Source organism: Corythoichthys intestinalis, chromosome 3 (genome assembly GCF_030265065.1).
Source record: "Corythoichthys intestinalis isolate RoL2023-P3 chromosome 3, ASM3026506v1, whole genome shotgun sequence".
Classification (NCBI taxonomy): Eukaryota; Metazoa; Chordata; class Actinopteri; order Syngnathiformes; family Syngnathidae; genus Corythoichthys; species Corythoichthys intestinalis.
This window is the reverse complement of record NC_080397.1, coordinates 33,460,159-33,486,976: the sequence shown is the minus strand read 5'-3', so window position 1 is coordinate 33,486,976 and position 26,818 is coordinate 33,460,159. Positions and strand designations below refer to the sequence as shown.

Sequence of the window (26,818 nt, the reverse complement as noted above, 5' to 3'; positions counted from 1 at the left end):
AATGTTAACGAGCAGAAAAACACGCCATATTAGGAGGAATTTACGTAGCGGTAATGCGTAAACACGACGAGCTGATGGACAATATGGCGCGGAGGCGTGGTTGTGACGTCATATGAGTAGGGTGCACTTGGCTGCTGCTTAAGACAGCAAATATAAACAGTATGCGGCCCGAGATTGGGGGCACTTCTGCTGGGGTCACCTCGTGGTGTTTTTGGAGATGTGTCCGGATCGATCAGCTCTAAATGACTCTTTCCTTGATAAAGTGTATGTATCTTAGGTGATTAATGCTTTCTTTTTGTTCATGAATTGTGTGTCGTCATCTCCTGGTTGTTAAGAGAATAAAAGAACCTGTAAAAAGGAAAAAACAACTTTCTTTTCCTTCAGTTACTGAAAAGGAAGTGACTCAAGAATGACCCCAAGTGTATAGACCCTACTCACCTACGTCACAAAATGACATGTCGCTGTATCCGGCTGCCATATTGTCCGTCATTTTTTAGCCCTATTCTCAATGGTTTCAATTAGTCGTGCAATTTATAGAGCAATTCATGGAAGCCCCGGTGTTATCTGACGCTGTAAACTCATTGGATGCGTTGCATAAAAGGCGTTATGTGGAAAAGCTTCAGTTTATCCATTCGCCAGATCCATATTTGATGCCTAAATCGATGTTTTTCGACCCGCTGTCTTCGCCCGTCTCTGCCTGACATCTGCTACCCTGATATTTACAACTATCTTGTCCACACAAAATCAGCCTATTCTCACGAAAGTTTGAAAAACTTTAAGAGCTTGGAGGCTTATAAATACTTCGTTGCTGGTTGGGTGAAACAGGTCCTCGTCCACGAAAATTCGGCAGGAATCTATCTTGTGCTCGGGAAGGTGAGTTACGAAATTTTCAATTCAAAATCTTTTGTTCTTGCTAACATCCACTGTCAAGTCTAATGTATTTCATGTCATTTGTCAATGGAGCTAGGGCTTTTAATGTTTATATGGTTTAGCGATAGCACTCTCACTACATACATATATAAAATGTAATAAATATGAAGTGCGATAGCACTACTCCAGATTGTCCCTAGTTGAATTTATTTTTTGGCTTTTGACCTCAATCGTGACATTGTAAATTAATTGTATGACAACTGTCTTATTATCCCCTTATAATTATATATTTTCAGGTAGTTAATTCACGTCTGAGTGTATGATGTCGGCGATTAGCCTAACAATGATCTTAATTGTGGTTGTCAGCTCAAAACCCTCTAAATATATATTAAATGCATCTTACCAGATAAAAAATGACTACTACATAATCTGTGGTAATCGTTTGGAGCCCAGTTTTCTCGTCGAATTGCAGCAGCCCATCTCGCTCTCCTCTCCGGGTCTCTCGGAATCCGGTAGAACTTCAAGTCTCTCCGTCTATCTTCTCTGTTATTGCAACCGACCGCCACACACGCCTTCACCATTTTGATTATTAATGTTAACGAGCAGAAAAACACGCCATAATAGGAGGAATTTACGTAGCGGTAATGCATCAACAGTGAAGAGTTGACGGACAATATGGCGCGGGGGCGTGGTTGTGACGTCATGTGAGTAGGGTCTATAGGTAGTGACTCAAAATCAACAGGAAGTAACCTGCATATGCCCTAAAATGAACACAAAGTGATCTTTAAATGCCCACAAAAGAATGGCTGTGAATGCTCTAGCATCCAATCCATTAATTGGATGTCTAGCGCTGTCCATGGCAGCTAGTGAGCTAGCATGGACACCATTCTAATGGAAGATTTTGGTAGCAACCTATTGGTTCCTTTATTTTTTTTTTTTAAACAGTGATACCTTTTTTAAATTGTATGGCAGAAAACACTCAGGTGACTTGAAGTTCCGCTCTGAGACCCCAATTTGGCCAACTTTCAAAATTGTCTGATATGCATGTGTGAGACATCATTGGAAAGCTTAAAATCTCCATTTTCTGGGAGAAGAAAAATGTTGGACAGGAGGGCATTTAAAAAAAATGTTTTTTAAACAGAAAAACCCTATCTGGAGGTGAGACCACGCGAGAACAGAATTACAGACGCCATGACTTTAATGAGATATTATCGCCTTCTTACTTTGTTTCAATCCAAAAACTCCATGTAGCATGTATCACAGTGTCAAGACACAGCTGAGAATTGCCACACCTGGATTTTGGGGGGATTTTATGGGTGAAACATGGTAACAAGGGTCACGATGTAGAAATCGCAGACATCAAGGAGTGGTCGAGATTCTCTTTTTAATATATTTACCGTTATAAACATTTTTTTTTTTTCAATTTTTCTTTGTTTGGATCGATTATTTATCATCTAACATATCGGAGAAAATGCACAGTAACAAAAAAAAAAAAAATACAATTAAGCGATAGGTATGAGGTAGATATCTGACTTTTTACAGACGCCATTTTTTTCATTGTGACATAATTTGTTTAAAAGTTTAAAATATGTGAGTGAATAATTTTTTAAACTTTTTTTTTTAAAGAAATATGAGACATCAATTAATGATTTTAAGCTAAAAACGACAGACATTTTGAATAATAAATATCGTTTAATCGCTGGGTTGAAACAAAAGCGGTTGCGCGACGTCTGTAAACGGGGGTTTTCAGGGTAAAACAACAAATTAAAAATAATTCGGGGGCTTAATGCGCCATGAATCTGCTATGGCAGCACATAGACATATTGTTCTATCAAACACAACAGTTGTTTTGGCTTAGAATACAGCAGTTTCTTTTAAAGAGGAGTGCAAGAGCAGAAACTGCTTTTTCAGTCTTGTCTGTGTTTTCCGCCATATATCGATTATTGGTGGGAGCATATCGATAACCTTTTGGGCTAAAAAGTATCGCAATATAACCTCTTCTCGATATACTGTCACAGCCCTAAATATTACATTTTACCTGTAGTTTGCATCACGGCCACTAAAAGTTACCGTTGAATATGAATAGCACCCACCACAGACTAAAAAGAAACTGCATTTAATTGCCTGACTAGCTAAAATCTTGCCAGTATCACTTCTGCTTAAATCCATTGTTTGATGAAATGTTTTGCACTTGATATGTAACGCAAATAAAGCTGCTCAAGACTGAGAAAATATTTGCAGTTAATTCATAATCACCGTGTTTCGCAGTGTTTTGGTATTGCAAGTCATTTAATGAAGAGCGTTTTTACACCATTATTGCATTTGTTTTATAATTGGTCATTTGAGTTTTTTTATTGCCTGTGAAAAAACTAATTTCAAGCCGCGGTATTGCTCTCTGCAGAGTCAGGATTGTTCGCCACGGAATCCACGCCTTTTCGACACCCGGAGAGACTAGTTATTGTACAATTGCAAGGATTTTAGAGATTTCATCATGTATGGACCATTATATTATCCAAGAAATTATAGAATAGTCCATATGAACGGTGTAGAAAAACAATGTTTTCGTATTACAACTTAAAACGTAAAATCTCAATTACTAACCCTGGTTTAACACTTTTCTAAATTGAATATTTTAGCCATACAAATGGCTATCACCTTTGAATTGAGGTTTTATTTGTGTTCTGTGCCTGCCTTGTAAAGAATCTTGGCAACAAATACAGGAAGTAGTTGCTGCGTAATAATGGATAAAAACAATGTGAAACCCATGATTTGATTTGTGCAGTGAAAGACATTGCCTTTTAATAGCGGTAGAAAGTATTGGGCTAGCAAAATTCACATAAAAGCTAGCGAAAATTTACAAGTTCGCAGGATTTGGCGGAAATCGAAACTGACGCGAATTGAGTCATGACGTTCTGTGTGTATTAGGAGTGGGAACCTCTTGGTACCTCACAATACGATACGATTTGCGATACAAAGCTCACGATAACAATGATCTGACAATATAGCGATACAATGATTATCGATACATTGGTCAGGAAATCATTCAAGGATATTCCACAAAAAACTAATAAACGGAAAAACAAGCTTCTGCTGTGAATTGGAATGAGTTTATCACTAGTAGATGTCCAATCCATTTGAACTGGGAGCGTGGTAGGGTGGCAGCGAAACGGATTGAACGTCTATGGCCATCAGTGGCAGCCAATGCCAGGCAATGAGTAATTTTGGGCCATTTAAGGTCATTTACCTGTTGATTTTCAGTTGATTCCTGTTGATTTTGTGGTATTTTACTGGTCACTTGCTGTTTATTTTGCGTTACAGAACAGGAAGTGACCTGGGAATCACCCAAATGAATCGGCAGTGACTCAAACTCAACAGGAAATGACTTGTAAATGCCCTAAAATGAACAGCAAGTGACCTGTAAATGCCCCGAAAATCGGACCGAATGACTGTGAATGCTCTGGTTTTTGAATGAACGAACGTTCCCAGTCTAAATGGATTGGGCATCGAGCACCGTCAATGGCAGCCCTTTTTTTTTTCTTTCTTAATTGACACCTTTTTAAAACGACATCTCGATTCTTAACTCATTTGCTCCCAGAAACGTATAAATACGTTCTATTTTTAAATGCTTCATTGTCCCAAAAACGTATTTATACGTCCTTTGAGTTTTTTTTTTTTTTTTTTTTTTAAACAAGAAGAATCTATAGCTCGCGATCTATCTGACAAACAAAAAACAAGGCTCCAAACCCATTTTAAAGCAATTAAAGATGCACCGATACCGATACTAGTATCGGCAGGGGGCGCCGATCCGGCCCGAAATGGTGGTATCGGCGAGTACCAACAAAGACGGCGCCGATACCATTTACTGGTCCAGTATTATAACATTTGACCGCAGCCTTTTTTTCCTCCTGGCGCTCACTACACTCTGTCTCTGTGTTGTGTGATGACACGTGAACACCAAGCAGCTATCGCTATTGGCCTGCTCCAGACCAATGAGAGCGGGCCAATAGCCACTCTGACCAATGACAAGGTCGCTTTTTCATATTATGGAGGAAAAACAAACCAGGAGAAATGGCGGCGGTCGGGAAATATTTCAAAATAGAAATCCTGTCGATTAAAATCAATGGCTGCATGCAGGATTTGCGGCCTGAAAGTTTCGAGATGTGGAGTTAAATCGGCCAGTTTCAATACCTCGAACCTGATAAAACATTTGAAGACGAAACATGAACGAACACGACGAGTTTGAGCCTGGAAGAGCAGGACTGCTCTCCAGAGGAAGGGCGCTCGACCGGAGCAACAATCTCTGGTCAGTTGACTATGTCTAGTTTACTTTTATTGTCTCTTACTGAAAGAAATGCCGCAGTAATTTGGGAACCGTTTCCAAAGTAGGATTGCCAGCTTTCAGAAATTGAAATAAGGGACTCCCCCCTCCTGGAAAAAAAGGAGGCTAATAGAGAGACGGGATGCCGTGGACAATTATTATTTCTTGTTAGCGTCCGCAAATGCGGAAACAAGGTTGAACCTCGAAGCAGACAACAAGCGGGGGATACGTACAAGGGTTTAATGATTGCAAACAAAAAAATAACACGCGATCGCAGGATAGTAGAAATAACAAAAGAAGCCAGTGACAGCAGGTGGACGGAGCTCAATGCTACAAACTTGAAGGTTAATTAAGACGATAGGCAGCGAGCTAAAAAGCCAAAATAAAAACACTTAAATACCTGCACAGGATAGAGGTTACAAACGAGAGCAGCACACTAACAGGAAAAAAAAACCAATGCAGGGGCGTAACAAGCAAATGTAGCGAGACTATAGTGCGAGATGTCAAATGGCGATCACCAAGGCATATATCTCTGCAGCCTTCTCTGAGATCACCCATGCTTAAATGCTGCGTTGACGAGCCTGCATTGGATTCAGGTGCAACGTCAGGAACGCCCCCACTACCAGCCCAGCAACAAAACACTATCTAACCAGCAGCAGAATGTGACAATAATTTCATGAATGTTGCACTGTTTGGACTTTGAGAGGTTTAAAAAATTTATTCAGTTCAGTTTGTTATTATGAATTTATTTTTACTTTCTTACTGTTGGGCTAGTATTATACATGTTTTATTAATTTCATAAATGTAGCACTATTTTGGCTTTTGAGAGGCAAAGGTTTATTCAACTATTGTCGACTAGGGTTTAGTGTACTTTTTCCTATTTTGCAAAGGTAAGCAACAGCCTGACAAAGCCTTGATAGCAATGATTTCACATCCAATTATGTAGCTCTTTGGAAAAAAAAAGGATATATACGGGGTGGTATCGGTATGGTATCGGCCGATACTGCACAGCCAGGTATCGGTATTGGGGCCAAAAAATGGTATCGGTGCAACACTGAAAGCAATAAAACTGGCCACTGGAGGGCAGTAGCGCATTTTGTAAAGACCCGCAACCCGATTCGACAGCAATGAAAGGCCGGGCAGCACGGTCGGAGCGCTGGCGCCAGTATGCCAGGCGGCGGACGACCGAACAAAACAACCGGGGATGCCTGGAATGCCAGGCACTGGACGACGGCGCAAAACGAGTGAGACCACTGTGCAGCGGGCTCGCCAAGCAGACCCCATAGAGATTAAAAAATGATCCATCTTTGTGAGACAGACAACGATGAGGGAAAAGTTTACACGGCAGACGCGGCGACAACAGGCGTCATCTCTCGGTAGTCATGTGTAAACAAATTGTTACTTTGCTATCAAAAGCTCTATTTGTCTTGTTCATTATGATATTTTGTAAAAGGAAAACATTATTCAGATGTTTGGGATGTAACTAATGCAAAAAAAAAAAGCTGTGTTAAAGTCAAAGTTATGTTTGAAATGTATGCGTTTACAAAAAGCTCATTTTCTCCGTTTTTTAATCAGAAATTGGAAAATTGCTCAAACTAAGCTATTTTCTAATGCTGAAAAACTATGAACTTACTTTTTTTCTGCTGAAAGAAGAGAGTCTAATCTTTCTTTTGGTGGGTTCCATATTTATATAGCAATAGAACAGAACTTTCTGTGAGCCTTGCAAAATCAGTCACAATCCAGAAAAACGGCCGGGAGCGAAGGGCCTTGCTCTGGTGAAAATGGCTTGGAGTGAATGTGTTGACAGGAGCATATCGATAATCTTTTGGGATACAAAGTATCACGATATATCACCATTTTGATATGTTGTCACACCCCTAGTGTGCATCATAACATTACCTTGTGTTTGCCTCAGGTCAATGTAGACCGTTTTTGGTCTTCATATCATTAGATTGGTGGTTTGTGTTGTGATAGAAATCATTTCGCCGATAATGAGCATTTAATGTTTCATGAAATGAAATTAAATGTATAATAAAACCCCTGCTTTTACATGATTAGACAGGAACACAGAAAAGTGTATATACAGTATTAGTCTTTATTCTTTTTTTCCAGCATTTGTACAACTTGGATTACAGGCTTAACGAGATAAATGGAAGTGAAAATAATATTGCTTGATATTTTTAACACCACAAACATTGTCAGGTAATTCATCCACCCCCTTTCGAAAAATAGCAACTTTTTACCTTATGTGCATTATTAAATAAGTGAAATATTAAACCGTAAGCGATCAAATTATGAGAGTTGTGTGATCGCTGGGATAACACCAGATTCTATAATGTGCACTTCAAGTCATAATAGTGTGGAAGAACACAAAAGTGACAGTAGTGATTTTTTATTAAACACACACACCACAGATACGCACGCACACACCCAAAATCCCAACAAGAAGATAAATATTTAAAGGGTAAGTAAACCAAAGATGTCGGACCTTTGTACTAGTTTTGGTCTGCAGCAAGAGAACTGTGGTTTTGGGATTAGATCTCCTTTAAAAATGAGGTCTGTATCTAAAAGTCATTATGAATAGATGCAACAATATCGCAAAACAGGAGGCACAGTCCATTCAACTGTAAGGCTCATCTCTACCAAACCTCAAAACATACATGAATATTCAGTGGAAATAGAAAGCCTAAACATTTGAATTCAAATGTATGTTTTTTGAGCTAGAAAAATTTAGACAAAGTTGAATCCGTTCATACCTTTCCCCACTAATAAAACCTAAATAACCAAATTTAATTCAAACAAATAAATAATAAGATTTTTTTTTTTTTTTTTTTTTAAGAACTGAATCAAAACAAAAATAAACCCACACATTTGAGCAGGGGTGTGTAGACTTTTTAACCACCATACAAGCTTACACATGTGCTGGTCAAAAAGCCACTATATTAAGTAGGGATGTCCCGATCACATATTTTTGCACCCGAGTCCGAGTCACCTGATTTTGATATCCGATCCGATACTGAAAAAAAAGTGTTGTTCAAAAGATAAAACAAGTTTTAAACATGTTACGTCCACTGTGCCGCCTTCATAATGTGAATTACTTTTTAAACAAGAAAAACGTAGAAAAATGCTTATCTTTATTAAATGTTTCATTGAGTGAATCCACACAAATCCACCCATGCTATCAAGAACAGTCGCTCACTTAAGCACCTTTCACATATACCTGAACTCAAGTTAATTCGCGGGATTTAACGGGTAGCCCTTATTTGTGAAAGCAATTTCCCAGGTTGACTGACATGGAGATGACAAAGAAATTTAACCGGGTCGCGTCCTAGTATAACGTCCGAGACTTATCCTGGACGTGGCATATGTGAAAGCAGCCGGTGAATTTCCAGGTCACAGCGCGAAGGCTGATGACGTAAATATCTTCGCAGTAAGACGTGAAGCAGTAAACAAACATTGCAATTATCAACATGGCAAACTGGAAATAGCCAAATTAAACTGGAACATCACAAAATTAAATTGCTACTGGATTGTTGAGCCAAGTAAGAGACAGTCCATCGTCCATCTTTGGAAATGTGTGGTTTATTTTGCTGCCGATGCTGACCAAAAATGACGTCATGTCCGGGTTATAAAATCCTATCCTCCGCCATCCCTGCACAGGGAGAGCCGAGTCACCAACACTGGACAAGTCTGAAAGTGTCCAACCCAAATCTCCCCATGTCTGAAAACCATGACACTGATAAATCCCGGGTAAATTCTGCGTCACCTTACGTGGGAATTTACCGTGATATAAGTCTGAAAGGGGATTTACACACAAACAATGCCGCGTCGCACTACCGCTAGTGTTTGACATGCTAAACAATGATTGACACATTCGGCACCTTTGAAGGTAGCGCTATCAAGCTTCTCTGGCAAGATCAACGACTGCCAATCATTGTTAACTTTAACAAGCAAGCTCCAGTGCACTGCTGACCAAGAAAAGCAGCAGGAGGGACAGTGAGAGGCTGTACGAGCATGTAGCAGAAAAACATTTTAATTTTTTTGTTTTTTTAACAACCCTATCCTTTTTCACCACGATTCCGATCCTCTGAAAAATGGCCCGATTGGCCCGATTTCTGATCACGTGATCGGATCGAGACATCCCTAATATTAAGAGTCGACCTGATAAAAAATATCCAATAGAGGGCTCTCAGAACAAACAAAGTAACATTCTTTGCAATGGATAGTGCAGCTATCATTCGGGATTAAACAACAAAAGGAAGCATTCAGAACACATTTGATGTAAAATCTTGTAAAATCACACAATTCAGCGGCTTTCTCCACGTGTTGCATAGTCAGTAGACACTGCAGATAACTGCATAAAGACACCCTGACAGGCCATAAAAATGTCATTAGTTTCATCAAACATGCTATTGCATCCCTTTAATATACATACTTATGTCACAACAGATTTGTCACTTGCACTATTTTTTCAGCTGATCTCATTTTTGGTGGAAAAAGCATTTTACTCCATTTCCTTGATCATGTAAGAGGAATACATTTGTTATTCAAAGCTGTGTTTTGCCTCATTTGTGTCAATACAGAATGAAACCGTTAAAGTATCTACCTCACTGTTTTTAGTTTGGCTTTCGAATCTTGCTGTTGTGTGAACTCGGGGATTTTCTCTGGCTTCTTCTGACATTCTGAAACATGCAGCTGAGGTTGTCACGTTTGTTTGTGTCCAGAATTAGTTGGGCTAGCTGATGTATTAAAAACTACTTTGCAATGAGACGTGACTGAGTAGTCAGTAGTAATCTGCACAAATTAAATGTTTGAATAATTAGCATCTCTGGTAAATACACTGTGTTTTTTTGTTTGTTTTTGTCATGTTATTAAATAAGGTCCTTATGTTGTAATTGGCAGTAGTAGTATTGATGGTTTACACCAGGGGTCTCCGAACTACTTCACAAACGGCCGCAATGTATATTCTAAGAAATCAAGAGGACACCTTCTCACCAATCTGGTGTCTTTTGGGTGTAATCAGTTCAATGCACCTTGTTCCAGCAAAAACCTTATTGGTTAAAGTGTGTGCTGATCATTTAGAACAAAAACTTGCACAACACACAGTGGCCCTTGAGGACTGGTTTGAACATCCCTGGTTTATACAATTATGATGTTATAGTAGTATTTAACCCTTTAACAGGGCAAGTGACAATTTTTAATAATTTACTATTAACATTGCCACATAAAGACAATATGAACATTTGGTACACAAGTGTGGCCTACATGACCCAAAATATAATATCCACATATGTGGACAACTCAATTACAATTATATTTTTGGTATTATTCTTTATTGTATGGTTTTGTATTATTCTTTATTGTATGGTTTTGATATGATTTTTATTTCATGCTTTCAATTAATAAATAATTATGATTCAATTAAATGGTAGGAAAAACACAATTTAAACAAAAGATGAGAAAAAAATCCCCATCATCATCATCACTCTAAAGTTGTTTTTTTCATCATATTTAATTCATTGCCTGCCAATGAAAATAGACATCCAATTCACTTCAACTAATAGGACTGGCTCTAAATGAATTCAGTCAGTTGACGGTGCTAGACGTCCAATCTATTTTGACTGTTGTTAAGTTAAAATGGATTGGACATCTAGCGCTGTCAATGGCAGCCAATGAGTTACATGAGCGACCTGTAAAGGGTTAATGGAATCATGAGGACAAGCACTATAAAAAACGGGGCTCCAATGAACTCCGTATTTGGAGATTTAATGTTGAATGTGCAAATTTAATGTCTTTCCATAGGCACTAAATAAGGGCAATAAGCGTGACATAATGCTTCTAAAAATAACATGAAGGACGGTACCTTAACATCATTAACGCTCAGTCACGTACCCATTAGTCTTCATCCGTGCTTGTCTGTGAACTGAGTAGTTCATCAAGCAACGATGCCTTGAGATTCTGCTCCAAGCTGTTGGCGAGCTCCATCACAGCTGGCGGCATGAGCACCACGCAGGCCGCCAGACCCGAGACGCGGTCCTTAAACGGCGTGTCGCTCTCCCACTCGTCGGCGTCGGGGTTGAACACGTGAACGTATTTCATGCGGTCGCCTTTGTTATGAGAGCGACCTCCCAGCACGTAAATGCGATCGTTCAGTACTGCTATACCGGGTTCCCCGTGGCCGGCGGGGAGTGGGCTCAGTAAGGTCCAAGAGTTGTCTGAGGGCTCAAAGCATGCAGTCTAAAAAAAAAAAAAGAAATTATGAAAATGTGTCGATCAATCATTTAGAGACAATATTGACAGAAAAATTGCCTAACTACTCATTTTTTAGGCTCGTAACTCATTGGCTGCTATTGACGGCGATGCACGTCCAATCCCTTTGAAATGGGAAATGTTGGCAATGAAGTTGTTAGCAATGAAGAAGTTGTTTTAATGTATTTTTAAAAATAAATTTTAAAAATGTAAATATTCTCGATTTTAATGTAAAAAAAAATGTTTAAATGAAAAGCAAAAAAAGGAAACTAAAAACGTACTCAGAAACCAGACCCCACTTAAGCAGCCAAATTCAAAGCATTGCTATTTTTCTGACCTCTGTGACCTTTGAACCTTATTCTTCACATCATATCACCTGCCTTGCAAATTTGAGTTAAATAGGCTAACCTTTTATCAAGTTATTGCAAAATTCCTTTTCAGACCAGTGACCTTTGACCTCATTACTCCAAAGTTTAATCACCTCTTCCATTTCCTATTACAAACACAACTTTACATTTTAAACTATAGATGATTGAAAAACTGATGGCATTCTACCTGTAAGACATCCCTCCGGTAGCCATGCTCATCATTGCTTCCCCCAATGACATACAGGCGTCCGTTCACAGCAGCCATTCCGTGCCACGCTCGCCCCAGCGGCCCGTCCGCACAGAATGTCCACTGGTTGGCTGCCGGGTCAAAACAACTGGTCTCCCTCAGGTATGCCCGCCCTCTGCGTCCACAGGTAATGTAAATTTTGCCATCTAGCACAGCTCCAGCATGAGCATAAACCTATAAACAAGATTGAACTAATAAAAGAAGGGTGGCATATACAGTGTTGCAAATAAGTATTTAGTCAACCACTAATTGTGCAAGTTCTCCACTTGAAAATATTAGAGAGGCCTGTAATTGTCAACATGGGTAAACCTCAACCATGAGAGACAGAATGTGGGAAAAAAAAAAACAGAAATCACATTGTTTGATTTTTAAAGAATTCATTTGCAAATCATGTTAGAAAATAAGTATTTGGGCAATACCAAAAGTTCATCTCAACACTTTGTGATGTACCCTTTGTTGGCAATAACAGAGGCCAAACATTTTCTGTAACTCTTCACAAGCTTTTCACACACTGTTGCTGGTATTTTGGCCCATTCCTCCATGCAGATCACCTCTACAGCAGTGATGTTTTGGGACTGTTGTTGGGCAACACGGACTTTCAACTCCCTCCACAGATTTTCTATGGGGTTGAGATCTGGAGACTGGCTAGGCCACTCCAGGACCTTGAAATGCTTTTTACGAAACCACTCCTTTGTTGCCCTGGCTGTGTGTTTGGGATCATTGTCATGCTGAAAGACCCAACCACGTCTCACCTTGAATGCCTTTGCTGATGGAAGGAGATTTTAACTCAAAATCTCTCGATACATGGCCCCATTCGTTCTTTCCTTTACACAGATCAGTCGTCCTGGTCCCCTTGCAGAAAAACAGCCCCAAAGCATGATGTTTCCACCCCAGTGCTTCATAGTGGGTATGGTGTTCTTCAGATGCAATTCAGTATTCTTTGTCCTCCAAACACGAGAACCTGTGTTTCTACCAAAAAGTTCTATTTTGGTTTCATCTGACCATAACACATTCTCCCAGTCCTCTTCTGGATCATCCAAATTCTCTCTAGCGAACCGCAGACGGGCCGGGACGTGTACTTTCTTCAGCAAGGGGACACGTTTGGCTGTGCAGGAGTTGAGTCCCTGGCGGCGCATTGTGTTACTGATAGTAGCCTTTGTTACTGTGGTCCCAGCTCTCTGTAGGTCATTCACTAGGTCCCCCCGTGTGGTTCTGGGATTTTGCTCACCGTTCTTGTTATTATTTTGACACCACGGGGTGAGATCTTGCATGGAACCCCAGATTGAGGGAGATTATCAGTGGTCTTGTATGTCTTCCATTTTCTAATAATTGCTCCCAAAGTTGATTTCTTTGCACCATACGAAGAGTGAAGAGTTACAGAAAACATTTGGCCTCCGTTATTGCCAACAAAGGGTACATAACAAAGTATTGATATGAACTTTTGGTATTGACCAAATACTTATTTTCCACCATGATTTGCAAATAAATTCTTTAAAAATCAAACTATGTGATTTTCTGTTTTTTTTCTCCCCACATTCTGTCTCTCACGGTTGAGGTTTACCCATGTTGACAATTACAGACCTCGCTAATCTTTTCAAGTAGCAGAACTTGCACAATTGGTGGTTGACTAAATACTTATTTGCCCCACTGTATTCCATGGAAAAAAGAAGTGGTGAGTCTGTAGCGCCCTCTTGTGTCCAACGGCAGAGCTACAGCTTTACCTCTCTGGTGAGAGGGGCCACAAACTCCCAGGTGTTGGTGTGCGGGTCGTAGCGCTCCACCGAGTGGAGGTCCTTGCTGTAGTCTCGACCTCCGATGGCGTAAATATGGCCGCCCACCACACACACGCAGTGATCCGCGTGCTGTTGCTGCAACGGCTTGATAGCGCACCAAGTGTTGTGACGAGGGTCATATCTAGACGATGTGGACAGAAGCAGATGACAATTAGGGTTCCACAACGAAATAGCGGAAATTTTTGCAGATTGACTATCATCAGCCCGGACACCAAACTTAATTAAACTAACGTGTCAAACTCAGGGCCATTGGGCCAGATACAGCACCCCACACTGTTTGACGCGGCTCATAAAAGCAGACAACAAATCGTGAATTGCACGGGCAATTACGTAGTGCGGTGGTACCTCAACATACGAAGTTAATTCGTTCCAGGACCGTGTTTGTAAGTCGAAATGGTCGTATATCGAGCAGGATTTTCCCATAAGAATACATTATAATTCCATTAATTCGTTCCACAACACGAAAACCTACACTAAATCCTTAATAAATACTGCTGGTACTATTGCAAATGACAATTACACATAGCATAACAACAACATTTTTAATAAGAACATAAATAATAAAATAATTCCTGTATTATAATGAACCGGGTTCGTTTGTGGCGGACGTGTTTTGCTTGCTGTACCTGAACAGGGAGAGGTGCGGTTGAGAATTTACTTTATCTTTTAATGTTTTGTTGAGAGCACCGTCAACTGCGACTGGAAGTAGGTGTGTTGTGTTGCACAAATTCTGAAATAAATGATAAAAACCTGACGAAGCTGGCGATTTTTGGGGGGCGATGTAACCACAATAATAATCACCTTAACTTATAAAGACTGGCGAACGAAGGTCGGAGGAGGACCATGGAGATCGTAGACATCCTATGGCCGTATTGTTGTGCCAGTTCACGGATGCGCACCCCACGCTCATATTTTTCTATCATTTCCATCTTCATTTCAATGGTAAGTGTCACCTTTTTCCTTGTTTCACCACCAGCACCAACCTTCTTGGAACCTGTGTTGATTTCTCTCACAAGTAAAATCTGCGTGCGTCCGTCTGCGGCGCTGTCATGTGGTTGTATTTCAAGCATGTCGTCAGATGTAGAAACAAATGGCGAGTCAAATTTTACGTCGTATGTCGAAAGACCGTGTGTCGAAGCGATCATATGTCGAGGTACCGCTGTATCATGGAGAGCAGTTTGGGACACAGTTTGTTTGTTTACCGTACAAAAAATGAACTGACTCATGATCTTCACTACTTGTTCAGTCACAATCAACAACAAATCAACCATGAAATTAACAGACAACGATTTGAATCATTGGCTATTGGACTCATAGCTCTTTTAATGAATATCAGTAGTAATAGTAGCTTTCAGTTTCAAAAGGGCTAGTCACTCATTCTCATGTAACATTGCTTTGCGTTATTTGGTTATATTGAATGATGAGGTGATCAATTTTAATGTAAACCAAAATTATTTGTGGCATATAATGACTCTATGCGAATCTTGTTAAAAAGATCAAGAGGGAGCAGTGCTTCAGATATGTTTGTAGCAGCTCGGGTGAATACCCTCCAATCACTGATGTTTAATTTTATTAGTCATCTGAATAGTTCAAAAAATGTGATTGTGTTGGGCCTGACTAACATTTTGCAGTTTTACACGCTTTTGGAAGCACTGGTATATGTACCTTTTAAAAGAGGGTCGCTAGGAGACCCAGTGTTGTTTATTGTATTCCACCTGTTATTATTTCATGATTATTTTTAATCTCTTGCTTATGCTGTGTTGTTGTAACTTGGACATTGAGTCTGTTAATAAATCTATCCGTCCATTTCATTTGTCAAAAAAATGATTAAAAAAAACTTCAAGAACGTAAACATTGCTAAATTTAGAATCTGTTAAACGAACCAAACTGGAAAAACTGCTTAAGGAAGTCTTGGCTGAGTACATGTGCAATGTGTTAAAAACCTAATCAGGTTCACTTAGTCTTGGAATTTGGCCTTATCGAAACTAAAATAGACCTAAAAAAATGAATCAACCTTCAAACCAACTTGCAATGTGTGGGAACAAAAGAACTAATGTTTTGTCCACTTTAGAAATACTGTATAGCATTTTTTTGTAGTTGTTTATAACAATTGAAATCATACTGGCATCCTCACCTGGAGCAACGGGTCTCTGCACGAAATCCACTGGTGTTTCTGTCTCCACCAATAAGATACACAAAATTGTTTAGGACAGCAACTCCCTGGTTGGACATTCGAGGACTATTGGCTGCATTAAGAGTTCTCCACTCCTTCCAGCTGGGGTGGAATACCTGGAACATGTGTTCGATGTCCATATGAGACGGAGACGTGAACATCCCTCCAAAGGCCAAAATACAGTGGAAGGTAGAACGAGGCTGTGTGAGAGGACTCTGAAGAACAGGTTGCCATATCTCGTGCTCGTGGTAATGGAGAGCAGCGGACACGGCTTCTTTTAGCGGGCACTGCTCAAGTTTGTTGTGTAACCTCTTTAGTGTTTGTTTCTCCATTAGGCAGAAGCGCACAGCATCTAGCATCTCAAGATGGTCCTGCAATTGCGGGAAGATTTAGATGTATAGTGAACACGCTATATCACGGTTCACACTGTCTAGGTGACTGAAGAGAAAAGAAAATGGACGAACCTGACTGACCTGCAAGTACACTTGGTCACTCTCCACCTGCTCAGGACTGTAGTGGTAGTGAAGCGCTGCCTCATACACTTCGTTTTCACTTTGCACTTCCAGCTCATCGCTACTCAGTACTTGGAATATTTCCTTTTCGGGGAACTGTCTGTAAACGTCTGTACGGGACAAAGCCTGGAGGTTGCTCAGGAGGTGAGCGTGGACTCTGGCCTTGAGCTGCTGCAGTCCATAGACATCAGCAAGATGATGGATCTCCAATATGTTGCTCTCATCCAGCCAGGAGAAGAGGAACTCGCAGCAGAAGCCAATCACATCCTCAAGCTTTTGAAAAGACAAAGATTAAAAAGTTGGACATCCAGTTGTACAATTTAGACTTCAACCAAAATCAATCATGTCTGATTGTGAAGGGAAAAAAAAACAATGAGCTCCCCCTATTTTACCACGGGGAATAAAGTAATAGGGCCATTTCCAGAAATGTTGGGAGTTCTTTAACATACTGAGCATGGATATTTTGGGTCATGTTTGCAGACACCAACATCACAGCAAAACATATCTATCACTACATTTAGGCCCTACAAAGCAGCAGGTGCCAGGGCAGATTTTTTTTAATTCATAGGAAATCTGTACCCAATTTACTCATCTATAGGCAAGTTTCCTGAGCGAAATATGGGTGGCGCCATCTAATGAATATTTCTGCTTCAAACTTCTGGTTTTGAAAAAACCATATGAGATGCGGTTGAAGTCAGCAGGGGGTTAACGAAGTTAAAATTGCAAAATAAAGCCAGAGGAACCCACAGAATCTCCAAAAATGGATTCAGCACGATGTAGATGAGACATACATGTAGATGAGATTGTATGATGGTTCTTATCACTTTGTCGATCATTCGTGGACAAAATTATAATAATCTATCAGCCTGTGCTGACGTGAGGTATAGATTGATAAGACGGCCACTTGAGTGACCAAAATTTGGCTAAATTACAAATAATATTACATTTGCTGAATGCAGAAGGCCTGACATGGATTTTGTTGTTACAAGGAAATACTACATGGTATGTACATATAAATAAAAATAGTATGTCAATCTTTAATATTGCATATATTGATCGCATTAAACCTTTGGACAACATGATTCCATTTCTTGTTTTATTTAAAACGATTGGTGCATATGCAAAACAGGTCAACAAATCACAATTTATAAAATTATTGGGAAAACTAGCATACGAGAATGTGAAATCAGACAGCAGCGCTCCGGAGCCTCCCCAAACTTTCACCCTACATTATTACATTATTATTATTATTATTACTACATATTATACACCCTACAGGCTTTCTCCCGCTGTCCTCGGTAATTCCAGCTCCAACAGCGTATCTTAAAGTTGCTGCAGTTAAAAAGCTCGTAGTTGGATCTCAGGATCGAGCTGACGGTCCGCCGCGAGGCGAGCCACCACCATCAGCCCCAGCCTCTTGGCCGCTCCCGGGTAGAACGACATAGTCTCGATATATGTCTATCGACATACAGTAAGTGTGGTTGTGAGGCGCATCAACTTGTCTTCCCTTGCCTAACAGCGTTTTCCACCTGTAAACAAACGAACAAAAAACTTGCAACACTTGCGTTTATGCGTTGACATAATTGTGCCATCTACACGTACTGATTAGAAACAGGCTAGCAGCAAATACAGTAGTTGTAGTAAATAATATTAAAGATCATCATAATTACACTCATCATCGTAATAACAATATCAAAGGCAACAAGTCGTTTCATGCCCAACATTTTAGCTTTAGTATTTTTTGAGCACCGGACACAAGAAAATGTAGGAATAGGAAGAAAATACCTTTCATAACACAACGGCAACATGGCTACAAAACCACCCGGTCTTTGTGGTGGCACAAACTTGGTTCCACCTCTGCTTTCATGAACATGTTGTCCTCCCCTGTCGTGATGATGGCAGATGGATGTGGTGTTTCCAAATTGTCTTTTTTAAGGGATTTTGATGAGTAATGTTACTCCAGCTCCACTGTTGTTTTGGATGGAGAAATTCTAAAACGGAAGTTGCTTGCAGATATGCGGAAGTAAAGCGGAAATACCTCGGAAACTTGTCTATACCCATAGTTAATAATCTGTTACCAGAGTTTAGTCATCTGTACCACAGACAAATATTACAACAGGGCAAGAACGCCTACCTGCACCAATGTAGCTGCTATCAGAACTTCCTGCACACAGTCCAGGTCTAACTCGATCTTTGAAGTGTAGATGTAGTCCATTATTTTGCTCATTCCCAAATATGACACTCCGTGAATTGGGATCTCATTCTGCTGCATTTCCCGGAGGCCTGCTGTGAACATCCCCCTAAGGAAAATATTAAAATGGTGTTAGAGAACTGCTGGGCTGTTGTGAAGGATCACTTGGAAAATCTTATTTGTTAAGCATGCCATTCAAATAAATTATGTAAACCATGAAAAACTACAGCAACTTCCATCTATCTGTTTATTAGATCTCTACTATTTTGTGATTAAACTTCACCTAAAGATGGTAACTTGAAAAACACAGACTTGTTTTGCCATGTCTAATATCATATCAATGTGACTCTACAGACATCAGTCATTTAACTATTTTTAGAGACCCCTGCGTACAGCATGTGAGGGATTATTGACAGTCTGGTTGCCATATTTAATCGACATAGACCCATCATGTCGACTAACAAATATGTACTACGTGTAAATACATGACAGTAAGGATGATTGTTCTTTTAATTCTCACACTAACACCCACGTACAACGTGTCATATGAGAACTTAATAGTGCGTTCAAGGGAAGGAAACATGATGCGCCTGACAGGCTGGTTCTAATTACAGTTAGTGTCAGTTAATAAAGACTATGAGTGGAATAAAATGCACATGTTACATCTTTTAGTATGTTGTGTCCGCAAAACGTATACTTTAGTCTACTGAACTTATGTGTCTTCCACTTTCTGTTCACGTCATATCATAGATTGCTTGGCAACATAAACCCACATGTAGCACTCGCACCTACCAAATGTCGCCACGAGTTCTAGATTTGTTTTCACTTTCACCTGCACAAAACAGGCAGTAATACAAGGTTTGGGCTTTTTTTTTTTTTTTTTTTTTTTTTTACCGAAAGTAATCACAGGAGGCAGCGAGAAGCACACGATGACCGGGGATGGTTCGACCCTCCACTAGAAGCACGACGTCGGACAGGATTCCAGCTTGCCGCAGCCCCAGCAGGCTGTCCAGAAGGCTTTGGGAATGGGCCGAACTTCTGTACATCTGTCTTCCCCGGCGGCTCGTGGCCAAACCGCCCAGAAGGCAAAGCTGTCCATTCTCGGACATGGCGGGACTGTGTTGTTTAGGGTTCATCACCCTTGTCGGCTGGCGCGAGCATCATCAAGACGACTTCCAACATAAATCATTTAACATTATTATAAGCAACCCGTGGAAAAACAAACTAACAAACAGGGGAAAAGGGAAGTGTGGGATGCTGCTTTGGTGTTTTACACTTAACTGCAGCTATAACAGTACATTTTAAATGACATTTCAATTCCAAGTGTACGCAACATCGAATCGATGCACACTTACCTGATGTCAACATTGATAAAGCTGAAACTGGCGAGCTAACGAGCTAACATTGAAACCTCACTGTTGGAAGGTCAAAATAAATGTTTGACAACATAACAACGACGACGACAACAAACATTGAGTTGCACTCGTTGGAGCGGGCCGTTTTTAGTTCCAATTTGGATTTTCTAGTTCCGACGACTTGATTTTTGACGTTTGCTGGTCTGTTTACGCTGAAGCGCTATCGTTTTGAGCTGTCCAGTCTTATCTTTTAGCCCGCCCATTTGTTGATATTAGCCAATCAGAGACATTGAAAAATACACGACAGGCAAGGTATGAAGATCTAGTGATTTAGATTATTATCATAATTTAAAACATTTTAAAAATGTAGTCGCATTCACTTAATTTGTATATCTTACTACGTGTCACAGTAAAACACCTAATGGATAAATTTAGCATTTTTCTGGTGTAATAAACTGTCCTTATTTCTAATTAACACTAGAGGACGCTCTTTGTCTGGGAATCGGTTTTAGCTTGCCACTGACCCTTTATTGTGTTAAACCCAAATACAACGCGTTATTTCATATATCATAGAGATGTGCACCCTTTATAGAGAAACCATTTTTTTTGTAGTTAAAAAAAAAAGAAAAAAGATTCCATATATACATATACAATAGTGATAATAATAACAGTAATTACAAAAAATAAGAAACGATCATTTTAATTATTATTATTAGTCATAATTATAGTCTTTATATAATGTATATACTTTTGTGTGAATAAATAAATTAATTAAATTAAAAGGTAATATACTTAAAACCAAAATAAAATAAAATGAATACAAATAGGGAAATACACTCTGGTTATGGCCAATAACACAAAGTTTTTAATTTCAATGTTAAAACATTTTAAAACTTTAAAATTCAAAACATTTTAGAGTATTTAATTCATTGCCTACCATTGTCAACGGTAGATGTCTGCATATTTTAAACTGCGAGGACTGGATGTGCTGACAGCAATTATTTGCTGGCAATCTCTCCCAGTCAAAATGGATTGGTCGTCTCCACCGCCAACAATGGCACCCAATGAGTGTGAGGGTTAAGTGCACTCAATTGACATAACTGATTATTAAGGCCCTTAAGAAAAAAATATGCCAAAAGTTAGTAATTACAAATGAAAGTGCCAAAAATAATAATGACGATTGTGTTAGGAGGTATATTGGTGTAAAATTTGTGCCAAACAAATGCTCGTGGTTGTCATAGCAACCTCAAACATTTTTAGGTCCAGGGTTTGAACTGGAAACTGTTTACTCTGAGTACTCTTTTATGGAAATATGACCCCATGCTTGGAGAATACTCTTGAGACAAAAGACACTTCTTTTCCCCCGAAAGCTGCATAAAAAACATTGATGGACACAAAGGCCACCTTGAAATTTTCAATTTTTCAGTCACTAAACGGCATGGAAAATGAATGAATGAATGAATAAACATGTCAAAGCAATGCTGTTAGACATATTCCCATCCACATTGAAATTTCTACATTAACAAGTACAGCCGTTTTACAATTTTTTGACAAAATTCCCACATCCAGTTGGCAAAACCCCATCCAAGGGATAATTTTCAAATCCACATCGAAATCTGTAAGACATGTTTAGATCAGTGGTTCTTTACTTGGGTTCGATCGAACCCCAGGGGTTCGTTGAGTAAGTCCAAAGGGTTCGGCGAAAGTAAAGAAACACAGAGCCCTATTTTTGTACACTGATTAAATCTAGACAAAAGTAACTTTTTAGACCAGGTTTTGGACTTGTTTGCTCCAAATTTACAGGCTTAATCCATTTCTTTGAACTGCTAGTCCTCGATCTGATGGGAGGAGGATTTTTTTTTTGCTCAGTGGAAGGTTGACACGCACTTGGTATGAGGGGATACAACAGACCAATAGGTAGCGTGGTCTCATATTTTGTTTATAAAACCTGTCAAAATGAGATTAATTTTGAAGGGAAATTTGCTAAATTATTAGCTTGCTTGCTTGGATATATCGGTTTTGAATTTGAAAAATAAATGCTTCATTATCTAATACCGAAGGGTTCGGTGAATCCACATGTGAAATTTGTGCTGTTCGGTACCTTTAGCAAGGTTAAGAACCACTGGTTTAGATGTTTTTTGCCAAAGTAATTTAAATTGGTTGATTGACATTACACATCATAATGGCTCATGTTTTCTGCCGCTTTCAACAATGCTAAAACCTTTAATTTCATCAACTAGAATGCCTCTTAATTGTGCCATATTTATTCCTTCCTTCCTGTGTGTACCCTAAACATGGACTGTTTGTTTGTTTGTTTTCAACTCTTAATTAGTTTTTTTCTTGCATTTTTGTGTGACTAATTACATGACATAGTTTGTAAATACAGTGGGGCAAATAAGTATTTAGTCAACCACTAATTGTACAAGTTCTCCCACTTGAAAATATTAGGCCTGTAATTGTCAACATGTTGTAAACCTCAACCATGAGAGACAGAATGTGGAAAAAAAAAAAAAGAAAATCATTTTGACGCCACGGGGTGAGATCTTGCATGGAGCCCCAGATCGAGGGAGATTATCAGTGGTCTTGTATGTCTTCCATTTTCTAATAACTGCTCCCACAGTTGATTTCTTTACACCAAGTGTTTTACCTATTGAAGAATCAGTCTTCCCAGCCTGGTGCAGGTCTACAATTTTGTCTCTGGTGTACTTCGACAGCTCTTTGGTCTTGGGTATAGTGGAGTTTGGAGTGTGACTGACTGAGATTGTGGACAGGTGTCTTTTATACTGATAATGAGTTAAAACGGGTGCTATTAATACAGGTAACAGGTGGAGCCTCGTTAGACCTCATTAGAAGAAGTTAGACCTCTTTGACAGACAGAAATCTTGCTTGTTTGTAGGTGACCAATTGCTTATTTTCCACTTTAATTTGGAAATAAATTCTTTAAAAATCAAACAATGTGATTTTCTGTGTTTTTTTTTCCACATTCTGTCTCTCTTGGTTGAGGTTTACCCATGTTGACAATTACAGGCCTCTCTAATCTTTTCAAGTAGGAGAACTTGCACAATTGGTGGTTGACTAAATACTTATTTGCCCCACTGTTCATATAGTACATATAGTATATGAACGCACAACCTTTGCCACATAATTTTAGTCGGGGATCTACCTACCTGCTTTGTGCAGATGCTATGAGTGTGAAGTTGTTCCCTAGATTGGGAAATAATACAGTATTCTTTCAGGATTGTACAGGTGATGACAGTTTCACTTGACCTTTGCTAAGGCCAATAACAGCTGGTCGAGGCCATCATTCTGAGATGAGAATTCCATCTTCTCTCATCAGGAGAAATCAGTGCTAGCACACATTTTGGGGGCTGAACAAACGAAACAAATGAGGCTGCTGACACATACATAATTTTCAGTCAGTCTGTTCCACAGATTTATAATGATGACAGTTTTTCAGAGCTAGAAATAGTGAAGATTTTACATGAAAAAAATATATTTCATGATATTTATTGTAAACTGAATGACTACAAATTGATTTTCTATACCTACAATTTATCTTTTGTACATTTATGAATTGTTCTTGCAACACAACACTACAACTTTTCTTTACCAATTTCTATTCCGCACCAAATTTACCGCCAAGGTTGTGCTGTGTACCAGCAAATCAATTGACTCACATACAGTTTATCATGTTGATGTTGAACAGCAAAGGAGAACAACCTCACAACTATTTAGTTGGGGACAGCAAAACTCCAATGGTGTAATTCCCTCTTCTTTGACCATATATGTACCTAATGGTTTCTATAGCCAGACCTCCCATTTTTATTCACGAGGGCCAACAGATTATCGTAAAATTTCAGTTGAAAACTTTGACTAAAATCTCCCCATGGTATTTCTAATTTGACATCGTTTTGAATGGGCACAGAGACAATCTGTTGTCCTCAGTGTTGGGTATTTGCACTCCCTTCACTGTGATTTGTTGGGTGAATTGGAAGTTGTAAAGTTACAACATTGCTGGCAGGTTCAATTTTGCTGTGGCCTTTCCGTATTTAGGAAGCCAGCAATTCATTTTCCTCCAAGTCAAAGTCCTGTGGTCGCTCTTGGGTGATATTTAATAGCCCCACCATGATAAGAGTTCACATGCGGTACTTTGACAGGATTCGTCTATTGGGTCGATATGTAATTGGGCTTATCAATCATTTTGTTACAGATTTCACCTGAGACCGCTAAGATATTCAATGCTCTTTGGGGATTCCCAATAAACAAACCAGCAATCCATCATATATTATCGTCATTGCTGGGCATGGTCAATACGAGAATGAAACCACTGCTCCCAGAATCAGGTTGGGAGTTAAGGTCAACCTGGATAGACCATCAGTCAATTACAGGACTGACACACACAGATGGAAAATCTCGGTTGTAACCCCACCTTTAACCCTTTGTAGGGCAAGTGACTACTGTATTTATGGGAATAATAATAATATATATATATATATTTTTTTTTTAAATCACTCTTTGGGTCATGTAATTTTAATAGTGTAGTCATTGTAGCTAAGATGTGATGGTCTCAGGTCTTAATTATTTTGTAAGAATACTACGATGTACTGTATATGTGAGTGTGTTTAGAATTATCAATATTGTATATTTTTAATAATATTTTATATTTTTATGAATAACAACATTCATTCATTCATTCATTTATACATACAATAAATAAAAAAATTATTTAAAACTGAATTATAAGATTAATATAAAAGCAAACAGAAATCACTTTGTGGCTAACATTCAAAAGTATATACTGTATACACACACACACACATATATATGTATATATATATATATATATATATATATATATATATATATATATATATATATATATATATATATATACAGTGCCTTGCAAAAGTATTCGGCCCCCTTGAACCTTGCAACCTTTCGCCACATTTCAGTCTTCATATCAACATAAAGATATAGAATTTAAATTTTTTGTCAAGAATCAACAACAAGTGGGACACAATCGTGAAGTGGAACAACATTTATTGGATAATTTAAATTTTTTTAACAAATAAAAAACTGAAAAGTGGGGCGTGCAATATTATTCGGCCCCCTTGCATTAATACTTTGTAGCGCCACCTTTTGCTCCAATTACAGCTGCAAGTCGCTTGGGGTATGTTTCTATCAGTTTTGCACATCGAGAGACTGACATTCTTGCCCATTCTTCCTTGCAAAACAGCTCGAGCTCAGTGAGGTTGGATGGAGAGTGTTTGTGAACAGCAGTCTTCAGCTCTTTCCACAGATTCTCGATTGGATTCAGGTCTGGACTTTGACTTGGCCATTCTAACACCTGGATACGTTTATTTTTGAACCATTCCATTGTAGATTTGGCTTTATGTTTTGGATCATTGTCCTGTTGGAAGATAAATCTCCGCCCCAGTCTCAGGTCTTGTGCAGATACCAACAGGTTTTATTCCAGAATGTTCCTGTATTTGGCTGCATCCATCTTCCCGTCAATTTTAACCATCTTCCCTGTCCCTGCTGAGGAAAAGCAGGCCCAAACAATGATGCTGCCACCACCATGTTTGACAGTGGGGATGGTGTGTTCAGGGTGATGAGCTGTGTTGCTTTTACGCCAAACATATCATTTTGCATTGTGGCCAAAAAGTTCAATTTTGGTTTCATCTGACCAGAGCACCTTCTTCCACATGTTTGGTGTGTCTCCCAGGTGGCTTGTGGCAAACTTTAAACGAGACTTTTTATGGATATCTTTGAGAAATGGCTTTCTTCTTGCCACTCTTCCATAAAGGCCAGATTTGTGCAGTGTGTTGTCCTATGGACAGACTCTCCCACCTCAGCTGTAGATCTCTGCAGTTCATCCAGAGTGATCATGGGCCTCTTGGCTGCATCTCTGATCAGTTTTCTCCTTGTTTGAGAAGAAAGTTTGGAAGGACGGCCGGGTCTTGGTAGATTTGCAGTGGTCTGTTGGTCCTTCCATTTCAATATGATGGCTTGCACAGTGCTCTTTGACATGTTTAAAGCTTGGGAAATCTTTTTGTATCCAAATCCGGCTTTAAACTTCTCCACAACAGTATCTCGGACCTGCCTGGTGTGTTCCTTGGTTTTCATAATGCTCTCTGCACTTTAAACAGAACCCTGAGACTATCACAGAGCAGGTGCATTTATACGGAGACTTGATTATACACAGGTGGATTCTATTTATCATCATCGGTCATTTAGGACAACATTGGATCATTCAGAGATCCTCACTGAACTTCTGGAGTGAGTTTGCTGCACTGAAAGTAAAGGGGCCGAATAATATTGCACGCCCCACTTTTCAGTTTTTTATCTGTTAAAAAAGTTTAAATTATCCAATAAATGTTGTTCCACTTCACGATTGTGTCCCACTTGTTGTTGATTCTTGACAAAAAAATTAAATTTCATATCTTTATGTTTGAAGCCTGAAATGTGGCGAAAGGTTGCAAGATTTAAGGGGGCCGAATACTTTTGCAAGGTATATATGTATATACTGTGTATATATATATATATACTGTGTATATATATATATATATATATATGGTAAATGGTGTTATACTTATATAGCGCTTTTCCACCTTTCAAGGCGCTCAAAGCGCTTTACACTATATATATATATATATATATATATATATATATATATATATATATATATATATATATATATATATATATATATATATATATACACATATATACATATATACAC

The 26,818-nt window shown here is 39.1% G+C and overlaps 1 protein-coding gene across 4 annotated transcripts; it reads right to left on the bottom strand.

Moving 5' to 3' along the window:
- Positions 1–7,207: 7,207 nt before the first annotated feature.
- On the bottom strand, positions 7,208–22,841 carry klhl22 (kelch-like family member 22). 4 transcript variants are annotated; one of them, XM_057832904.1, is made up of 8 exons: positions 22,724–22,822; positions 19,616–19,893; positions 18,665–18,830; positions 16,483–16,803; positions 15,980–16,389; positions 13,774–13,966; positions 11,993–12,226; positions 7,208–11,425 (listed from the first exon to the last, which is right to left on the bottom strand). In XM_057832904.1, exons 2-8 carry the CDS (start codon positions 19,855–19,857, stop codon positions 11,084–11,086), a joined length of 1,908 nt encoding a protein of 635 aa, XP_057688887.1. In that variant the 5' UTR covers positions 19,858–19,893; positions 22,724–22,822; the 3' UTR covers positions 7,208–11,083. The 4 variants fall into 4 exon arrangements, with proteins under 4 accessions (XP_057688887.1, XP_057688889.1, XP_057688885.1 ...); XM_057832902.1 differs by lacking the exon at positions 22,724–22,822 and adding an exon at positions 20,077–20,324 and having other exon boundaries at positions 7,209–11,425; XM_057832905.1 differs by lacking the exon at positions 22,724–22,822 and adding an exon at positions 20,077–20,324 and having other exon boundaries at positions 7,209–11,425; positions 16,492–16,803.
- Positions 22,842–26,818: the final 3,977 nt, after the last annotated feature.

What these genes read in the sequence shown, in the direction of transcription:
- klhl22 (XM_057832904.1), bottom strand. Translation starts at nt 19,857, where the DNA reads ATGAACCCTAAACAACACAGTCCCGCCATGTCCGAGAATGGACAGCTT. An exon ending in GCCTCCTGTGATTACTTTCG is followed by an intron (nt 18,831 to 19,615) that starts GTAAAAAAAAAA and finishes TATTTTCCTTAG; the next exon opens with GGGGATGTTCACAGCAGGCC. An exon ending in TGGCCCCTCTCACCAGAGAG is followed by an intron (nt 12,227 to 13,773) that starts GTAAAGCTGTAG and finishes TCTTGTTTATAG; the next exon opens with GTTTATGCTCATGCTGGAGC.